At 34.9% G+C, this 26,859-nt stretch overlaps 2 protein-coding genes across 5 annotated transcripts; one reads left to right on the top strand and one right to left on the bottom strand.

The window, feature by feature from the left end:
- Positions 1-336: 336 nt before the first annotated feature.
- On the top strand, positions 337-3,164 carry LOC143899417 (RISC-loading complex subunit TARBP2). 3 transcript variants are annotated; one of them, XM_077409713.1, is made up of 4 exons: positions 337-465; positions 604-739; positions 1,543-1,990; positions 2,070-3,164. In XM_077409713.1, the coding sequence occupies exons 3-4, from the start codon at positions 1,643-1,645 to the stop codon at positions 2,757-2,759; spliced, it is 1,038 nt and encodes a 345-aa protein (XP_077265839.1). In that variant the 5' UTR covers positions 337-465; positions 604-739; positions 1,543-1,642; the 3' UTR covers positions 2,760-3,164. The 3 variants fall into 3 exon arrangements, with proteins under 3 accessions (XP_077265839.1, XP_077265840.1, XP_077265838.1); XM_077409714.1 differs by having other exon boundaries at positions 419-739; positions 1,548-1,990; XM_077409712.1 differs by having other exon boundaries at positions 420-739.
- Position 3,165: 1 nt separating this feature from the next.
- Dhc1 (dynein axonemal heavy chain 1) lies at positions 3,166-25,199 on the bottom strand. Of its 2 annotated transcripts, XM_077409711.1 has the most exons (34): positions 25,092-25,199; positions 24,355-24,588; positions 24,134-24,288; positions 23,834-24,057; positions 23,374-23,651; positions 22,980-23,153; positions 22,654-22,883; positions 22,255-22,454; positions 21,768-21,991; positions 21,486-21,661; positions 21,183-21,365; positions 20,659-21,057; positions 19,707-19,954; positions 19,132-19,383; positions 18,454-18,617; positions 18,102-18,362; positions 17,801-18,029; positions 16,293-16,966; positions 15,269-16,074; positions 14,878-15,085; positions 14,146-14,532; positions 13,853-14,025; positions 13,414-13,780; positions 12,976-13,170; positions 12,707-12,845; positions 12,340-12,616; positions 11,693-12,134; positions 10,012-11,369; positions 6,335-9,912; positions 6,006-6,232; positions 5,549-5,860; positions 4,993-5,444; positions 4,577-4,871; positions 3,166-3,843 (listed from the first exon to the last, which is right to left on the bottom strand). In XM_077409711.1, the coding sequence occupies exons 1-34, from the start codon at positions 25,179-25,181 to the stop codon at positions 3,457-3,459; spliced, it is 13,998 nt and encodes a 4,665-aa protein (XP_077265837.1). In that variant the 5' UTR covers positions 25,182-25,199; the 3' UTR covers positions 3,166-3,456. The 2 variants fall into 2 exon arrangements, with proteins under 2 accessions (XP_077265837.1, XP_077265836.1); XM_077409710.1 differs by lacking the exons at positions 24,134-24,288; positions 24,355-24,588; positions 25,092-25,199 and having other exon boundaries at positions 3,167-3,843; positions 23,834-24,100.
- Between the last annotated feature and the right edge of the window lie 1,660 nt (positions 25,200-26,859).

Here is a 26,859-nt window from a genome sequence, read left to right as displayed (position 1 = left end):
CATCCCACGGCTTGACTGAGCAAGGTTTTGGAACGCACTGCACTACTGTAGTTTAAGGCCATTGCACATAACAAAGTTTTAGTCATAATCGTAAGGCCGTAAGAAAATAGACCAATCACAGTCGATTAAAGCCATTTACTACGTTTACGCGAGCGTTACTTCTGTAGTAACTTACGATATATTACTCGTTTACGCGGAGTAAATTATCGTAAGTTACTACAAAATCCCGTTTACGCGAAGGAAAATCCCGTTTACGCGAACGAATTATCGTAAGTTACTACAGAAGTAACGCTCGCGTAAACGTAGTAATTGCCCGTACTAAGTTAAAGTCATAATCGTAAGGCCGTAAGAAAATAGACCAATCACAGTCGATTATTCTCCTTGAGCTCGAAGAATAATCGAGTGTGATTGGTCTATTTTCACTTCGTTACGTGCAATGGCCTTTACAGACAGCACGAGGCACGAGTGAGTAGCATGAAGAAATTAATCCTGCGAGCTTGCCATGTGTTTCTATCGGCAGACTACGAAATTTAAGATTCAGTACTTATAAGTCGCTAAGTCGCTTTCTATCACATTGTTCGTCACTTTCGCTCACGTTTATAGTTAACGTGGGAAGCTTATAACCAACAAAAATCGCTATGGTAAACACGATACCGGCAAGAAACCAAACCAGTTTACAGTAAATGTAATTTGCAGTAAAAAAGAAGAAGTGGAAGAACACGCCAATATTCGTAAAAAAGTATGTCTGTTTATATCTAAACTTCAAACTAATTAAATTAATTAAAAAATTACATAATGTGCTTGTAGCTTGTTTTTAAATTTTACAATACATATTATGGTGCAGATAATTATCTGCATATTTTTTTAAGTAGGAGACATGTATACATATATACATATTATTTATATGTATGAATATGACAATTTTTTGCAATATATAACGTTTTTGTATGATCTGTCTATCTTGTGTAAATGATTTTTCAAAGCTATTATTATATATATTTTGTCTTTGTATTTTTACGTATTCTTTCTTTTTTTAATAAAATAGATATGTATTCAAATTTTGGACGAAGAAAGAGAAAAAGTGTAAAATATAAAAAGTGGTATAACCAAACAAATTTCTATTGACATAAGGGCTGTTTATTTTAGCTGAAGCTTTTTTGCACCGTTCATCTTTTCTCTTTTTCTTTTCACGTTGGATAGAAAGAGAGAAAAGATGAACTGTAGGAGAAGTTCAGCTAAAACGAATAGGCCTAGAGTTGGGATAGTTCCCAGACAACATGCATGTCTCGGGATATGAGACGTCTTAAAAACGTTAATCAGACGTCTTATATCACGATTTGAGACATTATTTTTATTGAGTTAGTTTTTTTCTAAAATTTTTAAATTTTATTCTAACTGAAAGTACAATATAAACTACAGTTATATGAGATTTACAATGCTACAAATGTTCTTTATGTTATTTGATATATTTGTGTGTTCTGTATATATGTGTGCTCAAGTTGTAAATTTAGAAAAAACTATAAGCGTAACTGTTATTTTCAGAGTAGTCTTTTGTACGAAGCAGCGCAGTAAATACACACGGATAAGTAACTGCAACTTTTGCAACATATACTGTTGAGAGTTAAAGAATAATCCGATTAACATGAGTAAAACACCAGTTTCCATTCTTCAAGAGATGATGGTGAAACAGGGTATGATACCTGATTATGAATTGATACATGACGGTGGAGGTCGTCATGTGAATACTTTTACATATCGTGTTATGTGCGACGGACTCAGTGCAACTGGTACAGGTCGTTGTAAGAAAGATGCGAAACATGAAGCTGCTAAAGCTATGCTAACAGAAATTGCTGCACATAGAAACTATCCACAGTTGCCAGCTGCTACTACACCAACAATGTCTCCATCAAAGTCACCATTTCATTCCGCTCCACCACCACCAAAGATATCAGCAAATGTACCTTTTTTTAATGCTGTAGGTGAATTGCAGGTAATTATCTTAAATTTAAATAATTAATGTTATAATCACGTATTTCTGGGTTTATTTTATTTAATTTTTTTTTTTTTAGGAACTTTGTGCTGATAATCAGTTACAAGAACCAGAATATATTCTTATCCGGGATATTGGACCACCACATGCCAGAATCTTTACTATTCGATGTAAAGTATCTAATTTTGATGAAGATGGAATAGCAACTACAAAAAAGCAAGCAAAGCATGATGCCGCAAAAAGAATGGTAGATAGAATAAAATGTCTTGTGAAAAATTCAAACGATTTCCATAAAGAGAAAAGTGAAGAAGATTCTTCAAACTCGTCCATTACAACTATTGACACGGATTTAATGAATAAAAATGCCGAAGAACGTTACCGCGCACTCGCCAAAACGGCAAGAAAGATTAATTTAGGTATTAAATTAGCTGAATATCATATTAAATGGAGAGATTCCTTGGAGGAGGATAAGCGCAATAAAATATTAGAACAATTGGAATTTATTTTTCCCAACGAATTTTTTGACAATGAATTCATTACTAATGAATCCATAACGGAAAAGATATCTGAATTGGCGTCTGTACTGCAAGAGGTCGATGTAACAATTAATACGAAGGATATAATTACAGAGAGTCATTATTTCATGAAAGCAATAGAGCTTAATACTTGTCCTCTTCTCATGCAGATTGGTATGGGAAGAAATGATGTGGAAGCTTCCTGGAAAGCATTATCCCAAGTGATAAAATCTCTAAAATTACTTTTATTGTAGAATAAAAAGTTGCTAAAATAAAATAAACAATATACAAATCATATTTTTTCTAATATTGATAATACTACTAAAAGTTGTTTTCCAATATAAAGCATTTTTGAGAAGGTTTTGAAAAGTTTTGATTTGATTCGAGTTGGTTTTATTTTGTACACACTATAAAATGTAAAAAGTTCTTTATTTCTAAGATTATGCTATGCAAAACTGGAAATTTTTTAAATATATGGAAAGTAGAAAAAAAAAAAATATATATATAAGTACATTTTCATAGCACTATAATTATAAAATTTAATCATTCAGAAGACTGTTATTTTTTGTTATCGATTTACATACCGTTAGTGATATAACAATAAATATTAATAATTAGGGTTAATGTGTCTTTTATTTTTTGTAGTTATACTCTTTATAAATATAATTGTGTAGGGATACGTAATAAGCGTTCCGATATATTGTGATTTATTTTATTAAGCAATTAATATATTTTTATGTTTCATGATTATTTAAAGAATATGATAATTTGTATTAATCATATAATATAAACGTTTTAAACATTTAATTACATCTCACATCTTTTATTGCTTGATACCTCAATGCGGGGAAAAATAATACAACAAATTTAGGTACATACCAGACATAATTTGAATATAATTTTAAGTTATTTAAATTGTTTTTTTAATTTTATTGTACTTTATCTAATTCTTTATTTAATATCACATAACAAGGCTACACCTCTAAGTGTCCAATGCCGGGGATTGTAATCCGTTTCAAAATCAATAGAACCTACATATTTCGCGTCTGTTCTTTGAGGTTTTCTATATATAGGGCACTCATATAATTTTGGATCTTTACCGGCGGTTGTGTTAATTGCGAAAATATAAATAACCGGCATTTGTTCATAAAGAACTTTCGGTCTACTCTCGACAAGTTTACCGGCTTTTCGATCAAGTGATGCACCTTCCAGAAACAAACCGTGGACGTAAACTCCTTCCTGAGGCTGACTTTTAATGTCCTCTTTATTGTAGCGTGTAATTACATTTTGCAAAACTACGGAATCTAAAGCCCAACCCTTATGCGCTCTGGTCACTTCCTAAAATTTATGTATTTAATTGAAATTAGGACAACTTAAGCATTAAAAGACAAAGTTAGTTATTGTAACGAGGTTAAACTGTATTTATTGCAAATTTTATATTTTCTAGAAAACTCGACATATTATATCTAATATAAAATATTACATACTTTTTATATTTAGCAGTAGGCAAATGAATCTAATTTTGTTAAAAAATCTTGTAAGTCTATAAGTGTATGTCTGAAAGTCTGTAAGTCATTATGCGTTGTATATTTACAGTCAATTCTGTCGAGAACAGATTCTGCAAAGCATATTACAAATTTTATAGCGACACAGGTTAATGTAGATTGGTGTTCAGAAATAAAAATCAGAGGCTGCGTTCAATTCTGCAACCAATCTTCTGATTTGTTATATCAATATGTTTTGCTAACAAAACACGAGCTCAATGTGGACACAGTTGATACTAATTTGCTAGCAATTTCTGACGGATACTCTAAGTAGTTTGCTTACTGGAAAATATAACTACAAAACTTTTGACTTAGAATTTACTGAATTTACTTGTAACTATATTTGTTTTCTCTTGAACTCTTATTAATTATTAAATTAAATATCTCTATTAGATAACATATTAAATATATCTATGTAATGTCACGTCTTTTTACACCCGAAACTGCCACGTCACAGTAGATATCTCTCGTTAATAATATTAATCGATTTATTTATTTCTATATTAACACAATTCTTTAACGCTTACCTGCCTCATTGCCGTTAAGAATCCTTGTGGATTAAAAAATCCAGTCATCCAAAATACTCTTGGACGGCCATGAATGCACCATTGTCTGAACTGATGATCTCTTTCTAAAAGTTCCGTATACCAGAAACCTAAGGTTGCCGATTCCCAAGATATTTTCAACCACTTGTCCGGTATACGTGCATCATACATCGCATCCAATGATTTCCGCAAACCTTGACTCATTATTATAGTACCTTCGATAGCTAGCTTCAAATCTGTTAAAGTACTTCGTACTTTCTTGATGACTCGCGAAATTCTACAAAACAAATCGTCGTTAACGAAGATTAAAAAGAGAATTAACTTTTTTTATTACTGGTATTTTATAGGCATCATATTTAAACTCATTTTATGTATAATAGATGAGAAGGAATACTTACCGATCTATTTCTTGTCTTAGAAAAATGTTCATCGGCAACAATGGACCCATTCTTTGAAGTGCTTCTTTCACTTCAAAGGAATTGTACTGCTTGGGTAATTTAGATAGCATATCGTTGGCTAATTTATACACGACGTTCTCTCTAGTTTCACCTCCCTGTGCACCACCCTCTTTTGGCTGTACATTAAGAATTGTATCGAGTATTCCTTTCGCTGTATTGATTTGATAGGTAATGTCGGCGTTAGGATGTAGCCCGAAGACTTCCGGTGTGTCGGTAGCAGGTAAACTATCGATGTAATCCAGATATCCCTGAAGATTTCTCGTCTGGGGCATTCTATATCCCCGATAAAATTCAAAGCCGGGTCGTAACAATACGTCACAAAACCAGACATGCGTGAAAGTAGTTAATAAACGTTTGTCAAAATCATCCGTAACTCTACCGCCATATTGAACCTAAGCGTAAACATATTATAAATAAATGTAAAAAATATGAATGAAATATAAAAGTATGTCACTTTACTTATTTAATGAGAATTAAAAAAAAAATAGATTAAAACCTCTCCAAGCATATAACAGATTGTCGGCCAAGAAACACCCTTTTTAGGATCCATATCATCCAAGTGATTCTGTATGAATTGAACCGATGCTGCAAAATCTGCTTGATTAAATTCGTAAGGTATATTCCAACCGAGCGGTCCAAATTTTCTTCTCTCTTGTACTACAGTGTGTAAAAATGCAACAGCATATAACAAAGGTGGCCACTGCGACTGAGTACTGTAATCCAATGCGTCCTGAGTTACCGCCTGATACGTTCTCTTTAAACTAGCTCTTATGCCTTGAGGTGGCTCATTCGTGAATTTGATTGCTATCTGAAATATATTACTTCCTGTATTTGCTATATTTCTTCAAATTTGTTTCGCAAATTTGTTCTTTTTCCATTTTTAATACGACAATCGATGTTTATACGTGGGTTAAGAATTAAATACGTTAAGAATTATGAAATATAAATTCAACCTGTAGTAAACCGATGGGAAATTGAGGGTGTACTTCAGTTGTCATCCATAATCTGAACACGTCATGAACAGTTTCTGTTTCAACCAGAGCATCCATTATTTCCGTACAGAAAGGCAAAGATAAATGAATATTTTGTAACAGCACCCAGCCGCCTGTACTCATAGCTTCGCTAATCATTCTTCGAGCATGAAGCTCTTGGCCTTGCCCCATAGATACTGAATTTAATGCTATAATATTTAAAACATTGTTACGACATACATTTCATTATTCTGAAAAAAATTAAGTTTCCTTTAACTGTGTAAAGAAAATAACTAAAAATGCTGACTTACGAATCGTTTTTTGTTTAGCTAGCACTGTAATTTGAGGACTTGGATCAGATCCTATAGATAATAAGCATATCAGTGGCGTCCTAGTTTCAGACTCCAACCACGTTGCTTCTAAATCTAATATTTTGGCCTCCCCGTATTCTTTACCCAACGATTCAGTGATATACTTTCTCGCCTGGGACAAAGTTCTGTCGGGACTCCACGATCTGATGAGCAATAATTTCCGGAATACATCAAGACTTTTTTGATAGCCGCAGGGCAAATCTTCCTCCTCCGGCTTTTCTTTTTCGTACCATACTCTCCATTCCTTCTCACTGAATTCAATTTTTGTCAGTATATCCGAGAACACTTTCAGTTTACTTATCTCGACTAAATTTAGCCACGTTATATCGAGTATCCATCTGAACGGTTTTGGTGTTACTGCATTAAGATCCAAGGATGCCCCACCTTTTATGAAGGCATTGAATTCTGCATGGGAAATGGCGTTTCTATGACAATCTATCTTCATACCTAGCATCAATGTAAATAAAGATTTATGCCTTTCGTAGAGACTTCTCAGAGTAAACGCCCAAACTTCATACGTGAGATGGCGTAGGATAATGTTTATTCGCTCCAAAGTTACTGGACTCTTCGTAGATTTCGTAATTGAATTATCAAAGATTGTCAAGAATTGTCTCAATGAATTTTGATACATTACATTGACATTGCTCATTTCGACTATCAAGAAATACAAAATGGATCCTCTTGACGCAACCGCGCGGAACTCTTCGCGCGCCAAGGTGATTTTTTTCTCAGTAAGAGCGGACACTTGCAGTTTTTCATTCACCGATTCGGCCGTAGTTTTAGTTTCTCGAAGAACAGTTATTAACGCCTCGTCGTCCACCAAAGAACCTTCCGAAGATGTAAGTCTGTGTAATAGCGTACTTTCAAGTTCCTTCATGGAACGTTGATTGGTCATGACTGATTCGAATAGAGCGACTCTTTCTGCTTCTAAATCGGCCTTCTCCATAAGTATTACTCGACCTAACAACTGATCTTCTAAACCCAGCATTGTCACGGTAAAGTCAATAATCGATGTCTTCGCGGATATTTCTGGGCTGTATGCTGGATTTGGTAGTTTGGTGGTGATATATAACATAAATCCTGGCATTACATCGCATTCTTTATCCCCAACGATGACCTTCTCAATAGATCCTGACTTAATGAAGTTCTTTTCAAGTACATTATCGAGTACTGGATCGAGTTCTTCTGCAACGTCTTCGATCAGCAGTGGTCTACCCAACGAAAGACTGTCTTCAAGATGAGTTCGGAAATACTTATGATTTAGTGAAGTAATCTGCAACTCGTTTGTGCTCTCCTTATTCTTGATCCACATCTTTCCTTGATTCTGAGGATCCACAAGAAGCGGATAAGACGAAGATTTCGTGACAATAAGTGCATTTTGGACGGACAATTCGTCGTTCGGCAATCCTTGAAGAGTCCATTCCGACGTTGTTGCTGTGTCGACGAGCATATTCGTTATATTCAAATTCTTAGTGAAAGGTATAGATTTGGTGGTCAGTATATTCATCCATGCAGTCACCAAGCTGGCACGATACTGTTGATTATAAGGTCCACAATACGACAAAAATCCAGTTGCCAATAAAACATCTCCGACCAATCGTCCCAGTTGAATTTTAAATTCTCCACTTTGCTCGGTCCAACGAATCTTTTCGCCACCTAATCCATTTATCAAAGCAGTCGCAGCTGTCATTTTTCTCAGGCACACGTTTGCCGCTTCCGTCAACCTTTGCTTCTCCGCTACCGCGGTATCGTATTGCTCTTTGACTGTCTGCAGAGCCATTTCTCTCTCGGACAATTCCCGCTCAGCGCTTGCCAGATCCTCCATTGCGAGCTTCAATCGTGCTTCTTGTAATGCTAAGTTAGCTTTTAAAGGGAGTACTTCTTTGTTGACAGAATGGAAGAATGCCATAGCCTTGGTCCACGATAACAAACCAGCAACGTCGCCGCATACACGCCTGGCTGTTTCCATATTATAATCTTCCATTTTGAAGTACGGTTGCAGTAGCTCAACCATCTCGTTATTGATTATGTCTTTTGGATAATTTTGCAGTTGTAATAAAAACGTCGTACTGGCCATGAGTTTCAAGGATTCTGCCCACGAAGGTTTAGGGCACGGCGCAGCCGTGTCAGGTACAACGGATCCGATTTTACGTTGGAACAAGATCAGTACGCAATCCATAATTCTCATTATGAGATGAGGTGGTCTACCTAACTTTCTCACTGTTGCTATGTGAGCAGGTTTGATGGTGTTCAGAGCAGCTTCTGCCTCTTCTAACGCTGGTTTCGCTGCTTCTAGCTTTTGTTCGGCCAGCGCTTTTTCATCAGCTATATAAGCTACCAATTGCTCCGCTTTTTCCTTCACTCTTTGCACTTGATTCTTAAAAGCTTCAGCTTGCATAGCTCTTTCTGTTACTTCTAAAAGCACCGTCTCGGCTTTCTCAGAAGCTTGTACTAGTTCCTGTTCCATTACGGCTAAATCTCTCTTTAGAATCTCAACTGATATTGATGCTTCTTCGAGTTTCGCTAAACCTGTATCCATTCTTTTAGCTCCTTCACCAAGTTCATGTTGCTTAGATCGATAGATGTTTTTGTATCCACCGATGAAATTTAAATAAGACTTCGGAGTAACGTGAGTGGCGCGTCGAAATCTTTGGAAATATTCGACCGACGTTTCCGAAACGATGTCTTGTATAGATCCTAATGCATTCACTAGTTCAGCTTTTACGTCGCTAGTGCAAGCGATTTCAAAATCATGAAGAAAATGATGGGCAACCAAAACCAGAGCATCTTTAGGCCAAGGTTGGAACCAGTCTATAGTGCAACCTGAAATGAGTGCCGGGAAACGCTGGGCACGATTCCGGAATTTTTCACCCACTGGAGAGAAACAGAAAACGACATGTAAATTTTGACAAGTTCTTTGCAAAAAGAAATCCATCACCAGTTCATTATTAAGAGTTCTTTTAGGATTTTCCCGTTTCAAAATAGGTGTTAACTCTGAGATAATTTCCGCTTGTTCGTCACGAGTAAATAAGTTGCTAATAACTCCAGAACTCAGGATATTGTTTAGATATTCGAGGAAGCCCTCCTCTTTGATGTCAAGATCGGTGAATATAAACGTTGTGCCTTTGCCCTGAGCGCCGCAAGTGCGATATAGAAATCTTAGGTCTTCCAAGAAATTGGCTACGTTGTAAGACCTAGTCAAGGTGATTTGAAACGTTTTGTATCCAGCAATAAAAGAGGATAACTTTGTAAGACTCTGTTTGCCAGAACCGCCGACACCTACTAGCATCACATTGCCTTTCGGATGTCTAATGACTCGAGATATTTTCACCAAGTGCAGCATAGCGTCAGGGAAAAATACTAAATCCATTCCAGCACCTCTCTGCATTTCGTTGAACTGCGCCAGAAACATGTCTAATCTCTCTCTTAACACTTGAGGATCGTAAACAGGTTCGTATACTTTGGGAAGTTCTACGTCTGCGTCTTCACTTTCTTCACCGGTTGGTTCTGGAGCATCTCTGTCATTAAAAACAATCTTGTTAATATTACGGAACATTTTTTAAATTACAATATAGGTGTTGATAATTTCATTGATCATAGTTACCATTACTACGTACCTCATGAAATCTACGAATGTAGGTTCTTGGTCCAGCATGTTTACGTATTTTTCTCCTAAAATATCAGCTACGGTGCTAATTAGTCCTTCATCAAACCAATCTTTGTCGCTTTGTATCGTTAGCCTGTCGCTAAACACTCGTGTACACTCGTGCTTCCAGAGCAGCATCAGTACGCTTTCTTTGTCGATGACTGTCGACAACGTACCGACCATACCTTGCCAGATTCTCGAGAGATCTCGGAGGCTAAATACATAATGAAACTTTGCAGGCGTTGGCAACAACTTTGCCCGTGTTCTTTCCCACAGTATTCTAGTCAAAGGAATCATTTTCTTAACGAGCTGACGCACTTCTTGCGAGAATCCTCTTTTAATGTTGTAATGGCCTTCACCTAAAACGCTAAAGATTCGATCGATTGACGCGTTGTCAGGTAAGGTACAATTAAAAATACAAAATTGTCTCTTGAGTCTCGAGGGAATATCGTTTCTCCCGCCTCCTGGCTGGCACATGGCTGCTAGAAAAGTTACATCCACAATGGCGGTGAAGTCACCGGGTTTCTCCAAGGAATAAAATCCCTTCATGTTCATAGTCTGTCGGACTATCTCGTTGGTTACCTGATCACCCCATTCATTAATTTGCGGCAAATTTACGTCATCGATAAAGATTAACATCTTTTTACCGCCTGGCGGTCCGAATGTACTTCCTAACCGCTTTTCCACGTAACTCTCAATGGTTTTTTGGAATTGATACGGACTGGTCGCAGAGCTAAAGTTGAAAGAGCGACTCAAAGTTGTATCTGGATTTGATTTTTTCATATATGATTTCATCATAACAGTTTTCGCAGATCCTTGCTCGCCTATTAGCAATACAGCTTTATCCTGACGGCCAATCAAATCGATTAAATGTTGAATCCTTACATTGTCCGGTATAGGCACCAAAACATTACTGTAGTCAGGCGTCGAGTATTCAGGATAGACATAATTGGTTACCATACTTGTCCACGTATCCCATATACCTTTATCGGTGACAAAGAAATCAAATACTGTAGCGTCCAAATATCTGTCGGAAGTTGGAAGGTCCAAGGTATCGAAGTTTTCTCGAAGATACTTGTCGTACTTTTGTCTGTCGGCAGTCTCTAGCAATGCTCCTATGCCCCACACTAACGCGAACACGTAGAGACGTGTTAGATATTCCGCCGTTATAGGAATGGGTTTGTCTTTTTCCATATCTTCATTTTCGGTTTCTTCCAATGATATTTCGGGAGGTATCAGACCTTCCAGCAGGCAAAGCATTTGTCTTACTATATTACATTGTAAGACATCGATAGCGAGTACCAACGTTTGAGTGCTCCATGAATATATCTAATAAATGAAAAATTTAATTATATTTTATATATCAATATCGTATTTTTGTGTCAAAATTAATAATATGGTATTTTTTTACCTTATTAATTTAAAATATTTATTTTAATGTGTATGCTTATAATTAAAAATAAAAATTGATCTAATCTTCCTCATATTTACAATTTCTGTTTAATAATAGTGAACAATGCGATATTGTTTTTTATTAATTAAGGAAAGAATTAATTTTATAATATGTAACATTTAATTAAAATAAAAATATATAATATTAAAATTAAATTCTCAGACGAGAGATATAGAATTGTTTGCTATCAATAATTTACCTGTGCGAAAGAATCTGTAAATAATTGCTCGAAAACTTCTTGCTGCAATGACGATCGTGATTTCACCCAAGCGGTAACAACTGGATTCCAGTTTAATCCTGAGGAGCTCATGTATACCATTCCGTTTCGCGAAACAGTCGCAGGACTTGCATTATCGATATTGTGCGGCTCGAAAATAATTTTACACGTTGGCGCCATTGACAATCTATCGCCATTAGCCAGAGTCAAAGTTTTATTATCATCCAATACAGAATTTAAATTTTCTATCCAAATGCTGTCAACGGGACCATCGAGCACTAGCCATACGTGTTCGCCTTTTTTTAACTTCAACGTTTTACGCCATAAAGCTGAGAAAATTCCATCTGTCCAATCATTTGTGGCAACATCTAACCGGCCGAACATTTGAGCGGCTGTTATACTTTTAGGATTCATTCTCATTTCCCTGTCAAATTAAATTACACTATACTTGAATATATATATTCATAAATTCGGTAAAAATTATCATTATGCATCTCATAAAAATTGTTTATTAATTGATTGACAAGAAAAGTTGCAATAAATCCAAAATATTTTATGCAATATATAAATAAATGTTACATATATACATATTATATTACTTATACATATTATATTACATATTATATTACCTATGCGAATCGCCACATTGCGTCAACGCTTTCATCAAAATATGTATACAAGTAGTTTTGCCAGCGCCGGTCGGACCTAGCGTCATGATGCCATGCCTCACTCTTTGCGTTTCATATAGCTGTATTAATTTAAGCACCCACGGCGAATGATAAACCAATCCAGCCTGCTCCACTTGTTCATTAATAGCTGCTTCCAATTCAGGATACGATGTTTTCTCTAGGACTTGGTTGGGAAACAGATCAGCTACGAGAGATATAAAGAGTGGTTCGTCCTCATCTACAGAAAAGTACGTCATATGTTCAGCATATCTGTGTAGCTAACCCGTTTGTGCGTTTTTCAAAATTGATTATTAATTAGCATAAGAACCTATGAGTTTCGACAGATTCATGTCTCTTAGAACGCGCATGACGATCGTGCTTTCCGTGTCCTTGGAATTGACTCTCTTGGATGCTCCTAAAGTCCTTAATACGGACAATATATTTCGCAGGCCGAAATCGTAGTGAACCTAAGACCATTACATTGTAAAATATTACGACAAATCATTCTTCTTTTTAATGTTTCTCTCTCTTTCTCTCTCTCTCTCTCTCTCTCTCTCTCTCTCTCTCTCTCTCATCTAATGTACATAATAATGTTACCTGTTTGGTCAACTGCTCTTCACACAATTTATAAAGAGTATAAAATTTACGAGCAAGAGTAATGTTCTCTAGAAATCCACAACTAGCTAATTTTACACGTATGATAATCTGACGATCAGGCACCATCATAGCTACTGTGCGAAACTGTATCTTTAAATTCTCCGGCAATTCTTTTCGTCCCGCATACCCAGGATTCTACAATTAGCATTGGAATCTTTTTATATGTATTAATTGTTTTATTAATTGTAAGTAATTTGTGATGTTATAAAAAGATAAGAAAGTCATGCATGTATTAAAGAATAATGTGCCATAAGAATTATGCGCGCCATGTCTTTTATATGCATTTAATATTTTGGCAATTTTTTTTTAATTTAGAAAAAATTTGTATATGGATATAATTTCTTTAATTTAGAAAAGTTTGTTACATGATAATATTACCATAGTAATGAATATTCCAAGCTCTGGGCACATATCGACTAGATCCCCATCCGTGAAGACAAACTGCTTCTTCTTTTCCTTTTTTGCTGCAAGCACTACGGCGACTTGCTGCGCGGCAACGGATAGAACTGGCAATTCGATTCTATTGAATTCATCAAAACAACCCCACGAGCCGCTTTGTGCCAATCCTTTGTAGATGCGGCCTAATCCTCGATAATCCATTTGATCGGAGCAATTGAAGACTACGACGTACTTTGCTAAGGTCTTCCCCATGTCTTTTACAGTTTCGGTTTTTCCGGTTCCTGCCGGACCGCAAGGAGACCCTCCCATTGACATCGATAGAGCTTGCGCTAATGTTATGTAACATCTAAAATACAAAAACTAAAATAACGCATACGATGTCGTATGATAAAATAATATTATTTACGATTGCATTTACCTATCGGTTAATGGCGTAATAACCAGTCGCTCAGTACATCCTAAGTATTCATTTTGGTAGGTAAAATGAACATCCGTGATGCATATAGAAGTCTTGTCTAGATCTTCTTTAAAATAAAACCTGCACTGTTTCAACCATTCAAAGTCGTTCACGGATCGTACATTCAAACGGCACTAAATAAACGGAATATGTGATTATTAATTTTTGCATTCTAGCCTGTTGCATTCTAGTCAGCGATTATTCATGTTTTTGACGTTGTGTCTGTACAGTAAAAATTTGATTTAGCGACATACCAAAATGTCGAAGATATCACGTTGATGCACATGTATAGTAATCAATGTTTCGAACTTAATCCGTTCTATTTTAGTAAGATCTCTCGTGGTTTGATCGATTAAAGTATTTAAAAGATCAAGGAATTTATTGTTCGTTTCGATCATAATTTTTTTATCGGCGCGAGCTTGAGCCAAGGCCAATTCGCCATCTCGCGTCCAAATCATTTGAATGCCTAACAAACCTATTTGAGCAGGCATTTTGTCGAGAAAAGTCAAAAAATTGAAATTTGCGTCATTGATCGTGGTGTAGCATTGTCGGATGATAGAATGCAAAGAGAGTTGCGATGTTTGTAATAATTGCATCAACCACGTTTCTACGGAGCCCTCTGCTCTTACTGCTCTCTCCAGCTTCATAGAAAAGTGTAAACAAATTTAGTTTCATATTTCTAAAACTTATATTTACATCAAACAAATATATTACACAAATTTGAGAAAAATTAAAAATTACTGTACTATAATGCCAAATTAAAAATATAAAAAATTTTCTACTTAGCGAATATTATTTGCTAAATATATATGTTGTTTTTAAAATAAATTTCAATAATCTTCTTAGATTTAGGGTCTAATATACTTTTAAAGTTTTTATATTTAGGAATTTGAACATTTATATATGCAATATATGACAACGGCTAGAAGAAATAATAATGTACAAGTATTGTATAATTATTATTTTGATTAAATACATATATTCACCTGTATAGTTTCACCTTCTGATGAAACGATGGCTGTCATTTTATTGTATTCGATATCATGAAATTTCACGTAGCGTGTGTTATCGAAAATAGAGAGTAAGTGATTTTGTATGGTATGAGAATCGGACGCTTGGCCAAGTATCTCCAAAAGTGCGGGATCAGAAACAAAGAAGAATCTCGGAAACATCATGCGCTTTTTCTCCAAATATCTAAAACATAAAAAAAATCTTTATATTTATAATAGATATTAATAAAAGATATTTTCAATTTATACATTAAAATTTGCTGTCACATTAAACTAAAAGTTGCAATCAAAAGATCTCTTTTAAATTTACTAAGAAGGTAAGACGATTATGTGGATCACAATATATTCGTGGTATATACCTACTTACCCACTCAGAGATTTTTGACATAGCTCCAATTGCTCCTGCAAGTGTGGCAGAAGCTGTTTCAACAAGTCATCGCCCACGCAACAAGGTACAACTCCTGGTGTTTCGTGAGCACGTTGCATGATCTTCTGCCAACTTTTGTCGATCTTGCTGAATCTTTTAGCCTCCTTTGGCAGTTGTTTCGCAATATCGCCGCCCACAAACACCGCCTCGAGATAGACCCACATGTTTTGCACGAGCAACCATCTCTCGAGGATCTCGTTCGTATTAGATAAATCAGTAAGCCACTGTTGTATTTGCTTTCTGAAAGGCGCATTGTAGCGATTTGACATGAGTGAGCCGAGAACCATCAAGCTGTCTTCCAACTGACTGATAGTTTCCGCTGTTGTATCTCCTCTGAGCAACAATTCTCCCCTGTTGTTAAACGTCATGAAAGTCAACTCATGAGATGACCATTCGTTTACCACTGTCCTTAATTTAGCTTCGATATCTTTCTCCTTCATAGCCGATATACAAATGTCTTCGATGTCCTCTTTGTTTTTCAAAAGCGGTGCTTCAAGGATGTTTTTAAGACAGAAACCCTCGCTCTCAAGATCGAACGAATATCCCGTGACTTCTACGATTCTCTGCCAGTGGCGCGGTTTCATTGCTTTGTTCGCCATCAGCTCGAGAAGGGGACACATATCGTTAAAGTCGTCGATTGTCTTCTTAAGTGCAAAGAACGCCGGCCATTCCTTCAACCCTTTTGGCAATTTGCGACAGCGATTTTGAAACTCCATTAGCTCATTGTTTATTTCTTCGATATTAACCTAAATAATATTATAACAATCAGCGTTTTTATGCATTGATAAAAAAGGCCACAAAGATTTTTTAAAACTTTGTCATTAATAAATTATATAATAATGGATTAATAAATTAAAATTGATAAATAATGTTATTTAACTTATACATTAAAAAAAAATCTGCAGAATGTGTATATTATAAAGGTTCCATGTATATGAAAAACAGCGATAACACGATTTCTTACTTCGCCCCATGGAATATCATAATAGCTGCTGACTCTGTCGATGACGTCGTTGTAAAGTTTATACAACTTCTGCAATAAATTCAACTCCTTTCTGATTTGCGACAGCTCTGGGTAATCTGTGATAGGCAAACCGAAAAGCTCCTCGCCGCTTTGGTAGGTCTGCAACTTGCGCCACATTCCGTCAAATCTATTCTGAAACAGTATTTGCCTGTCCGAAGCGTCACGGGGACTCAAGCCTGGCTGCATCGGTCCGGATGATCTGTATTCTTCGCAGTACATTTCGTTATCGGCACGGAATTTCTCGAGATTGTTCCTTAGATCGTTCTCGAATTGCGGTTGCAAATTCAGTAGCAACACGTGATTCTCTTGCGCACGTGCCAACAGATTTTGCCAGGTGTCTCGCAAATTATCAACCTGCTCCAAGCATTCCTGGTCCACAGGCACCTCGTATCTCGTGACTATGTTGAAAGCCTCTTCGATAGGATCAATCTTGAGCTCCATGTCGACCTCCTGCTCGCGAATTTTCTTCAGAGTGTCCATAATGAGACGTACGTCATCCAGATCGCGAATTTGATGGTCTAATTTACGATCCATTTCGTTTATTAGCGCATAAACATATTCCATTTCGCGACGATACTTCTTTTTCATTGCTTGACCAATTTTATGTGTGCAACCTGCAGGAATTGTTAAATGAAATAATCCATTGTTGACGCGCATTGAAAGTAGAAAACAGACAACTTTATTATTGCCTGAAACTTTTGAGGAAATTTTCGTAATTTTTGTACGACTTGACTTATTGTTTTAAATTAAAAAAAAAGTATATATATTTATTATCTTTATACTCTGTGTGTGTATTTCTTATATATACTTCTTGAATTATTTCTGAAGTACTTATTTTTAAATTTAAACACAACACTTTTTTAAACGTATTATTTATATACTTAATTTAAAACATATAAATACATAATCGTAAAATTCAAATAGTATTCAAAATAAAAGTAAGAAATTTAAAAGCCAATAAACGAGCAATACGAGAGATGTCAAATTTAAAACCATGTTTAACCCTTAAAGCGCACACCTCCAAAAAATTACGTAAAGCGCACTGGGGGTATGAGATACCCCAGTGTCTTTAAGTATGTACTGTAACACGACGCTATTGACTATTTTATTGCATAAAAATTTTTGAATGAAGTTAAAGTCATGTATTTTAAGGATAAACAAAAGTTATAGCGATTTCTTAAAATTAACATTGTTTAAAAAATTATTGAAAAAGACATTTTAATGGGACTTATCAGAGCACAAAGTTCGGAGTGGGGTATCCTACACCCCATGTGCGCTTTAAGGGTTAATATCTCATAAATACACAAGGACATGAATTGATCGAGGAAGATTCTGTGGAGATCAAAACGTCTCTACATATTTATGAGATATTGAATTTCTGACTTGTTTTGTAACATATGCCAGCTTGATTCTTTTTGTAATTCAAATAGTATTATATTAGTGTGTACCTTTGATTTCCGTATAGACACCATATTTCAGTTTTTCCGTTGATACAGCGATTGATGTACCGAATATGATCATATCTGGCTCGGTTGCCAATCGATCTTCGAGTTCGCTGTGTTTGCGGAGAGTAGTTTCAAATTCTGACAAAGAGATTTGTAGTAATTCTCGCATATTGCGCTCGTTTTTCCACAGAAACTTATAAGGCTTCCAACGATCGAGAAATTCTGTCAAATCCTGTAAATCCAACGTAATAATCGATTCTGTCGATAAATGAATGTCATCTAGCTAATATTATTATTTACTTACTTGCCGCAATTCCATTGTGCAAGTGCTCAACATGCTGAGAAGTTTGATGATTTCCTTATTGTCCATAACCATTGTGTAGAAGTTTCTCTCTTGAACTGGAAATACGGGTCTCTCTTCAGAAAGAATTTTGTAAAGTCTTCGTCTTCTGGTTTTCAAATCTTCTGGTTCTTCCTGCTTCTGCTTCGTGACATTACTCTGCGCCCGCAACACGACATCGGCCAGATTTCGTTTGGATGGATAAGGGAGATTTTTCCACATGCTCTAATAATGATCGTATAAAGTAACGTAAAAATCACATAATGTGTACTGAACATGTTCGCCAAGTTTAAGAATTTCCATGTAGTCCTTTTACCTTGCTACCTCTGGAATTCCATTGCGCCACTCCTTTCGCGACACCCGTGATAATTTTTCCAACTGATATCAATGCCTCTTGAACGTCATCTAGGCTTGGCTTGACTGTTACTGCCGGAATCATCAGGGTTGCGTGTAATAAAAACACTGGATTCGGAGTTGCTTCTATAAATACAATTAATTTTAAATACAATTGCGAAGAGATTTATCTCTAAGTATATAATAAATAAGTATAATAAATAATTTAAAAAAAAGATGCTAAAGACACTAAGATTTCTTCGAATCTTTTGTAATAATTTATATTATTTTATATGCGTGTGTTCTATTGAAAATTTGGATATTAATTATTTTAATCTTTGATTAATTATTTTAGTTTAAAAATATAGACAAGCATACTCTCTTTCATTAAATAAGAGAATAATGTCTTAACGCGAAAAAACTGTCAAATTAATTTTACAATTTTCGAATATTTTACAAAATTTTAGTTCAAATTGTACGATCTAATTTACTTTAAATAAAACATAAAAAATGTATTTAAAGAAATTGTTAATTTAATTAATATATATATATATATATATATTAAGTAAAAACTTTTTCTGTCATTGAGATAAGAATAACTCAAACCTTTGTCTTGTTTGTTAGCATAAAGATTTTGACAAAATTCTATTTAAAGAATTACCTGAATCAAGTTCCTGAATAAATCGTTTTCTAATCGCATCTAGAGATACTTTGGTGATCTTTATTAACACGTCCACGACTTTTCTAGAATAATATCGTCTCATCTCGGATACCGCGTTTCGAACCATATCTTGCATGCCTTTGGGTAAAGTACCGGGTGTCGTTAGTAATTGATGAGGGTCATCGAAACAATTCCATACCGCAGACCAATCTTGCTGACCTGTTTGTTCTGTTGCCTTCTCTCCTTCTAACCCTTAATTTTTAATAAAATAACGATTATATTTTATTGCATTTTAAAAATTTTCTACAAGCTGTAGATGTTTTCATTATTTTTATAATAAATGTTACAGTTAAATTGTCTTTAAGCATTGTTAACAGGATATTATGATACTTATCAAATAATATATGTATATATAAACGAATATTACAACAAGTAAAGATACACACTTTTTATTTATTACGTATTATTGTAATATATGCATTTATATAGATATGTTAAAAAAAAAAAAATAATCCAATTTTTTGCACAAAAGCTCATATTTCAATTGCAAGGTTTTAAAAATTGATATGCATTACCTTCAGTAGTAAGAAAATCAAATTGGTTGGAATTGGTACTTTTGAAACTATCTGTAGCTTTTCTGACAAGCTGCAATACTTCCTCCACCGCTTCCTCGACCATTGTGCTTTTACGATGCAAATCTACTGCTGCCATCCGACATATTTCCTCGTTCTTTTCTACAAATTCCTCTATTGTCCACGGTTGATCGGACTCGGGCAGAGCATGTAAAGTTACTTTCTGCATACTGGTCAATACTTCCAAAATTCTAGTACCACATATCATTAAATTAACTTGCATAATTCCGTAAGCTTCTAAATGTTTTTTACTCGGTTTTTTATGTAACCACGAAATAATTATTCAGCAATTAATGTACTAATATTAAGATTATCATTGCTAAAAAATTTGTTTTTAGAACAAGACTAGTTAATTTTATTTTAGTAAAACTTTAGATTAAGGGCGACCTCACCGATTTCAATGACTTTGATACATGTTGTCAAGGACATAATTCTGAGTAACTTTTTCTTATAACTTAATCGTCGCTCGTTGCTTATTAAAAAATTATTAACACAAAAAGTTTGAAAAATATAGCAGGGCGAGAGAGGGACTCACGCGTGGAAAGTTATAAACCCACGTGGCACCTCGTTTCGCGTGGAAAGTGTAGGTATGCGTGGAGGCAATAGGTTCCGCCTCTTTGCGGGGGGCTCCACTACCATTAAACTATTGTGTGGGATGGACCTCGCGTCGCCTTGCAAAGTATATGCGTGAGTCCCTCCCCGCCCTGCTATATTTTTCAAACTTTTTTTGTTAATAATTTTTTAATAAGCAACGAGCGACGATTAAGTTTAAGTTATAAGAAAAAGTTACTCAGAATTATGTTCTTGACAACATATATCAAGGTCATTGAAATCGGTGAGGTCGCTCTTAATCGAAAGTTTTACCTTTATTTTTAACAGTTAATATTTTACGTACCTATTATCATATACATCGTGAACTCTTGTGATAAGGATATCGAAAGTTTTGATCTGCTCTTTCGTATTCTGACAAAAATCCTTCCAATCTGGCTTGGTCCATGTCAAGGTCGTTAAACCGGGTTCTAATAAAGATGCAACGCAAACTAAATGCGGTAACAATAATGGGCGCACTTCCAATTTTACACGCTTTGCGGTACAAACGAATTCTTCGATCATAAGCTGGAGAGAATCCATGACCAGAGTAAAATAATCTCTTTTTGCTAATATTGTTAGCGCAACAATTGGAATTTCCAAATTTATTTTTGCTAAACAATCGGCTTCACGAAATAAAAGAACGACTCGGTTTTCCAGGTTGACTTTCACTTTTGCCGATTTCTCGTCGACAACAAGCAGCGGTCTGTTATATGTAAAGTTATCTTCTTTATAATTATTATTATTTAATATATAAATATTTGTGATGTATATATGTTTTTTAAGAGTTATCTTAAGAAAGCAAGATTAATTCTTGACTATATAACTGACCGTTTTAAACAATCCTCGATGATCCAGGAATTTTGATGAGTCCAAATCTCAGCAATATCGGTTTGATATTGTTTCAAAATAGCAATTGCGTGATTATATCTTTTCACCAAGTCGGCAGTCAATGGTAATGTTTTTAACACAGGATGATTTGACACGGATGCCGTCAATTCATCCAGATGTACTCTAATAAAATGTCAATGCTGCTCTTTAGAGAATTGTTTTTAAAACTATATCTCATAATTTATATAATATTTAATACTTTTTTAATTTGTAAGTAATTATACAAATAACTATATTGCTTACTTTAGAGAATTTGCCCAAGTCAATCGTCCAGCTATAGGTGGCATATGTCTCGGCAACGGAGGATCGTCTCTTTGCCGTTTGAATAGTTTTAAAATTCGATCAATCTCTCTATCACAATATTTCACGACAACGTTATATTTTTCCTCCAATTTTGTAAGCGGTATTTTTTCGCTGACCTTATAATATTAAAAATATTTAGAAAAAGAATATTTGTATATACTGAGAAAAATAATTAATTTTAAAATATTCTACGCAAATTAAAAATTTGAATATATTTATCACCTTTTCGAATCGCGTTAAAAATCGTATACCCTGTGGTGTTTCCCATACATCAGCGTAATTTTTTTCAATAATCTCTCCGATATTCTCTTTCAAGGTATTTGTCTTTGCCATAAAGTTGTCATAATCGATATCGAAGTCGGTGTTTCTTGGATCGAGATAATCGTAAGATTTGCTAGTCGCAATCTTTTTAGCTTCTTCGAAGGTTTTCATGGCTTCATCTAATGCTATACAATTTGACAGATAGTAATTTATTTAATATACAATCAAAATAAATATCTTTTAATATCAACATTTTTGCATTGTTTTGATAAAAAATAAAACAAGATGGTGAATTAATTATTGCATAATAGAAAATTTATTTAATTTTTTAATGTTCTTATATTGTTATGGTAGTTTAGAGATTTAAAATGTTTAACACATATATGTATTCTGCATAATAAATTTTAAATATTGAAGTTATTATACTAATATATATATATATATATACCTTCTCCGAGAAGCAATCCTTCCATTCGTCTTTCAAAGAGAGTTTGATAATCTTGTATGAGATCAAACATGGTGAGAATCTTGCGGATTCTAGCACAGAAAGCATCAAATCGTCCAAAAACGTGAGTTTCCGAGAAGGAAAATTCTTGTTCCGTAACTGCTGGTGAACATCGAACTAGTCTGTACGTTTCTCTATAAGCTCTTGAACAAAAATTAATTTTGGTTATTTATTACTTTATGTCTTTTTAATTAGAAATTGGTATTAGAATATTTTCAACTGGACTTTTTCTAATTCTTTCAACGTCTTTAAGAACATAATTTAATGATTGAAGTTATAACAGAATCAAATTTATTTACTCTTGTAAGATTATTTAAAATGTATATAAAATATGATTAGTACTTGTTTAGACGTAAACAGTGTTTCAATCTCGACCGAACGGCTATTCGATCTTGGCCCCAAATAACTTCTCGACCTCTTTTCGTGACGTAATCTCGACAGGCAACAATCATTTGATTCGTAATTTTAATCATTAGCGAACTCGTCCTTTCTGAAGTATTATAATACCTCGAGACACTATATATCAATCGGACAGTCTGTAATAGTGATACAAGCGAATCCCGCATTTTCACCTGCAGAAATCAAAATTTAATTGCATGCAAAATCATGTAAGGTTCAAGGATTATACAATGTATCACGTTTTTATCTTACAAGAAAGATTAACTTACAGGATCATCGAGATAAAGACAATGACAACATTTTTCTAATGCTTGGATGAACTTCGCGTTATCTTTTGCTTCATTATAACAGTAAGTCACTTCATCTTCTGCGTCGACCCAATCTTTAATTAACTTTGAACGCGCGACTTGCAGACATAGAAGTGACATAGTGATTTCATGATCCTGTTATTTTTTTTGTTTAAAAAAAGATTTTATATTTATAAAGGAATCTCTAATAGATTCTCATAACATAATTTGTGCAGAATTAAAATAATTAATATGTGTATTATGCCTTTTAAAATAACTAAGAAATGCTGTATTGTGTAATTTAATCGCAAAATTATAAAGATTTATATATATATATATATATATATATATATATAAGAACGGTAGAAAGCAGAACCTGTAAACGGTTGACTAGTTGACTAAATTGTGCACCCCGCCGTTTCCAATACTCGAGTTCTTGCTGCGGTCCAGAGATATCATTCTCTCTTTTAACTTGTTTACTTTCCGCCATAAAATCCTTGAGCTTTTTTATCCAGAGTTTCACCCTTTCCTCAATTCGTTCCACAACATTCTCTTTCGCTATAAAAGCTTTTGCTTCTTCAAAATTGTGCACTTCCATCATCATTGGCTCGCCGTCGCTGAATATACCACCATCGAGCGCTACCTTTTCGCAAACTTGATAAATATTACGTAAATTTAAACAAATGGCCACAATCAGCTTTAAAAAGTAATTACTGTCTTTATAATATTTTTAATCATAATTATTTGTTTTTATAAGTTTTTAACAATTGTAAATGTTATTTTGGTGTGAAAATAAAAATAAAATTTCTATATTTAATATGAATTTGCAAAAGTACCTTTAAGAGCGCTGCAAAAAGATCTTAAGCCTGGTAACAGGAGACTTTTAATCATAGAACAATTGTCTTCACCTTCTGCACCAGGATGCGCTAACGCATCCATGAACACCTGCTCCACAATTCGCTGAACAGAAGTTATTATTCCTACCTTCATCGTATCTATTACACCCGTGTAAAGGTCTTTTTGAAATCCTTCTTCTGGTAATTGTTTAGACACACTGATTCTATATAGATGTATATTTTAAATAAAAAGGAAATTAAGTTTTTATGTATTATTCCATCATTACACTGTTAAATTACCTAAACATATAAATACAGATGCCTGTGCAAGGCACTTGCCAGCCATCGGTTAGAAAAAGCTTCTTTTTCGGTGGCTCCTTTGACTCCTTTTGTTCCTTCACCTTTGATGCTGTCGCATTCGGGGCTGATCTAGAAATTACAGTCTTCGGCTGCACCTTTAATGAAATTCTCGCGATTATCTCTGCCTTTACTTGCCTAACGATCGTCGAAATTTTATATACCGTATCAGTCGGAGGTTCTGGCTCTTCAACCTCTTGATAGTACCAGACGAGAGTAGATCTCATGTGCGGTACAAACAACTGATTGATTTCGTCCAACATATCATCTTCGAAAACATGATCCATGACTTCGTGACGCGATAACTGCGTCGCGTCCATCAAGAGTTGAAAAGCGAATTCCAAACGGGGGTCCATCTCTCCCCGTCTGGCTTTTCTCTCGCATTCTTCCCGTCGTTTCTGTGAGCACAATGTACAAGATATTCTTCAAATTGCAAGAAATTAAAATTTATTATTATTACTTAAAATTATAATAAATTAACGACACAAAAGAGCTTTTAACAACTATTAATTACGTTTAGTTTCTTATAAATTTAATCTTTAGATGATTACGAATAAATTTATACTCATTATGTATGAAAACTCAACACTTATAACTAATGACATACACAATAATGAATACTGTTGGCGCACAATAAAAAAATTCGATTAAACTTAAAAATATATGAAATCTAAATATATAAAATATTCCTAACAGCACATGATATCATAAAAAAATATACTGAGAATATTTTTATAATATTTTTTTTCTTGCAATATTTTTCGAATTCTCAGAATCTACATGTCCTGTTAGGGATATCTATATATTTTTTGCGTTTAACTATTTTGGTACAGTTCTATATCAATAAATTATAATAATTTTTTATTTAATTGTCAAGTCAATTTTGTTGCGGAGGATTGACCTGGAGAGCGTCTTCAGGACCTTCCTCATCACTACCGTCTTCGGAATTATTCGATCTGTCTTTGATGATCTGCGGACCTTGCACGAACATGACTATAGAATGAGTAGAAAATGACACGTGGTTGAAGGCTCACTGAGCAGTGAAGTGCAAGTTGCACTGAAAGCTACCCTCAAGCTCGACGAAATTCTACGAGCGTATGAGGTGGTGCGAGGGGGATGGCTCACAGTGCCACGGTTTCGTGTCTGGCACCGCCCTTCGACGCATTGTTCGTGTCGTGTGGGAATTTCCACGCGATTCTACTCGTCTGCTTCTACTAGTCAATATCGCTATAGCGTAGATGTTTTTTTTTTGGCGAATTGGTGAAAGTTCGCCGCATTTACTATAGATGTAAGACCATTATGCACACGTATTCAAATTGCATTGCTTATTTGAAATTGTAAGAGAGTTGAACATCTTGTAATGTCTATGAAATAACGGATAACAGATAACACATAATAGAGCAAGACAATAAGTATTCTAACACGCGGAACCGATTTCGGAGGTATTTTGAAACACGCGAAACCAAAAAATAGATATTGGTCTGTGGGGTTTACATTAAGTTTGTTATTATACAATCTGAGGGATATATAGTAGTAATCATTTTGAAAATTATAAGTGTATTTATCATGTTTATGCTCCAATTGTCCTTAATTGATTGATTTAATGTGATGTTTAGAAGATTCGAATATTACATTTAATAATCACGAGGAAAGATAGAAAAATACATAAGTAATTGATACATGTTTATATGTATACAATTATTTATGTGCATGTTAAGATTTCGTAAATATGCTAGAAAAATGTTCTGTAGATTAATAATAATAAATGCGTTAATTGACGGATCATGATAATCAAAATGTAGATATGCCGTGCACTACAATGTAGTAACTACATATACATATACGTAAATTAGCTGCTCGTATCAATTTGAATATGACATTACGTATACCTATACATATATATCGCAAGTGGTGCATTATGGAACATTACTCAGATTCTTTCAATTGACTAACACACGCAATTGCTTCATGTAAAATTGCTCGTGCAATTGCACCAAGTAAAAATTTGTTGCTTGCGTGCAACGTGCAGACATACGTTGCATTTTATTAATCCGTTTCGGTATGTGCGATTTGTTAGATAAAGTTGCATAGTTGAAACTTTCGTGAAGTTGGGAAATAAATCTTCTTGACAGGCTTCACCGAAAATTTGCGAAAGGGCATATGTTCAACTTCGCTCAAGATTGCGATCTGCAATCTTGAAAAGTGCAAGTAGATTTTGCCGTGGCATTTTCACACTATACTTATATATGCGAAAAGACGTCGTTGAAAGGCGTAATGCGATCGGTGGTCGTCGGTCTTGGTACCGACAGGAACCGGGGGTATAGCTCAAATAAAATCGATGACATGCACTTGTCAAAGGCATCATAAATAGACGTGTCTATAAGCTGTTATTAATAATTTCGTTGTTTCGCGATTTTGGCTTACTCTGGCTTCGTCGCTGGTTTCCGTCATGTCGCGAAACTTCTGAGATCTTCTTTTGCGAGAGGACACCGCGAAACGATGCACGTCCTTGTGCAGTCCGTGCCGTAATGCGACATTAGTAGGTAACTGCGTTTCTCCGTCTTTTAGTCGGTACTCATTCTCCTTCTTTCGTCCTATCTCTATCACTTTTTTCCTTTTTTTCCATCACTCGTTCAAAGGGTATTGCAAAGTTAAATAAAATATGTCTC

Source organism: Temnothorax americanus, unplaced genomic scaffold, assembly GCF_048541705.1.
Source record: "Temnothorax americanus isolate GAGA-0224 unplaced genomic scaffold, ASM4854170v1 Scaffold27, whole genome shotgun sequence".
Classification (NCBI taxonomy): Eukaryota; Metazoa; Arthropoda; class Insecta; order Hymenoptera; family Formicidae; genus Temnothorax; species Temnothorax americanus.
Note: the sequence above shows the minus strand (reverse complement) of the source record. Positions and strands in the feature narration are given on the sequence as shown.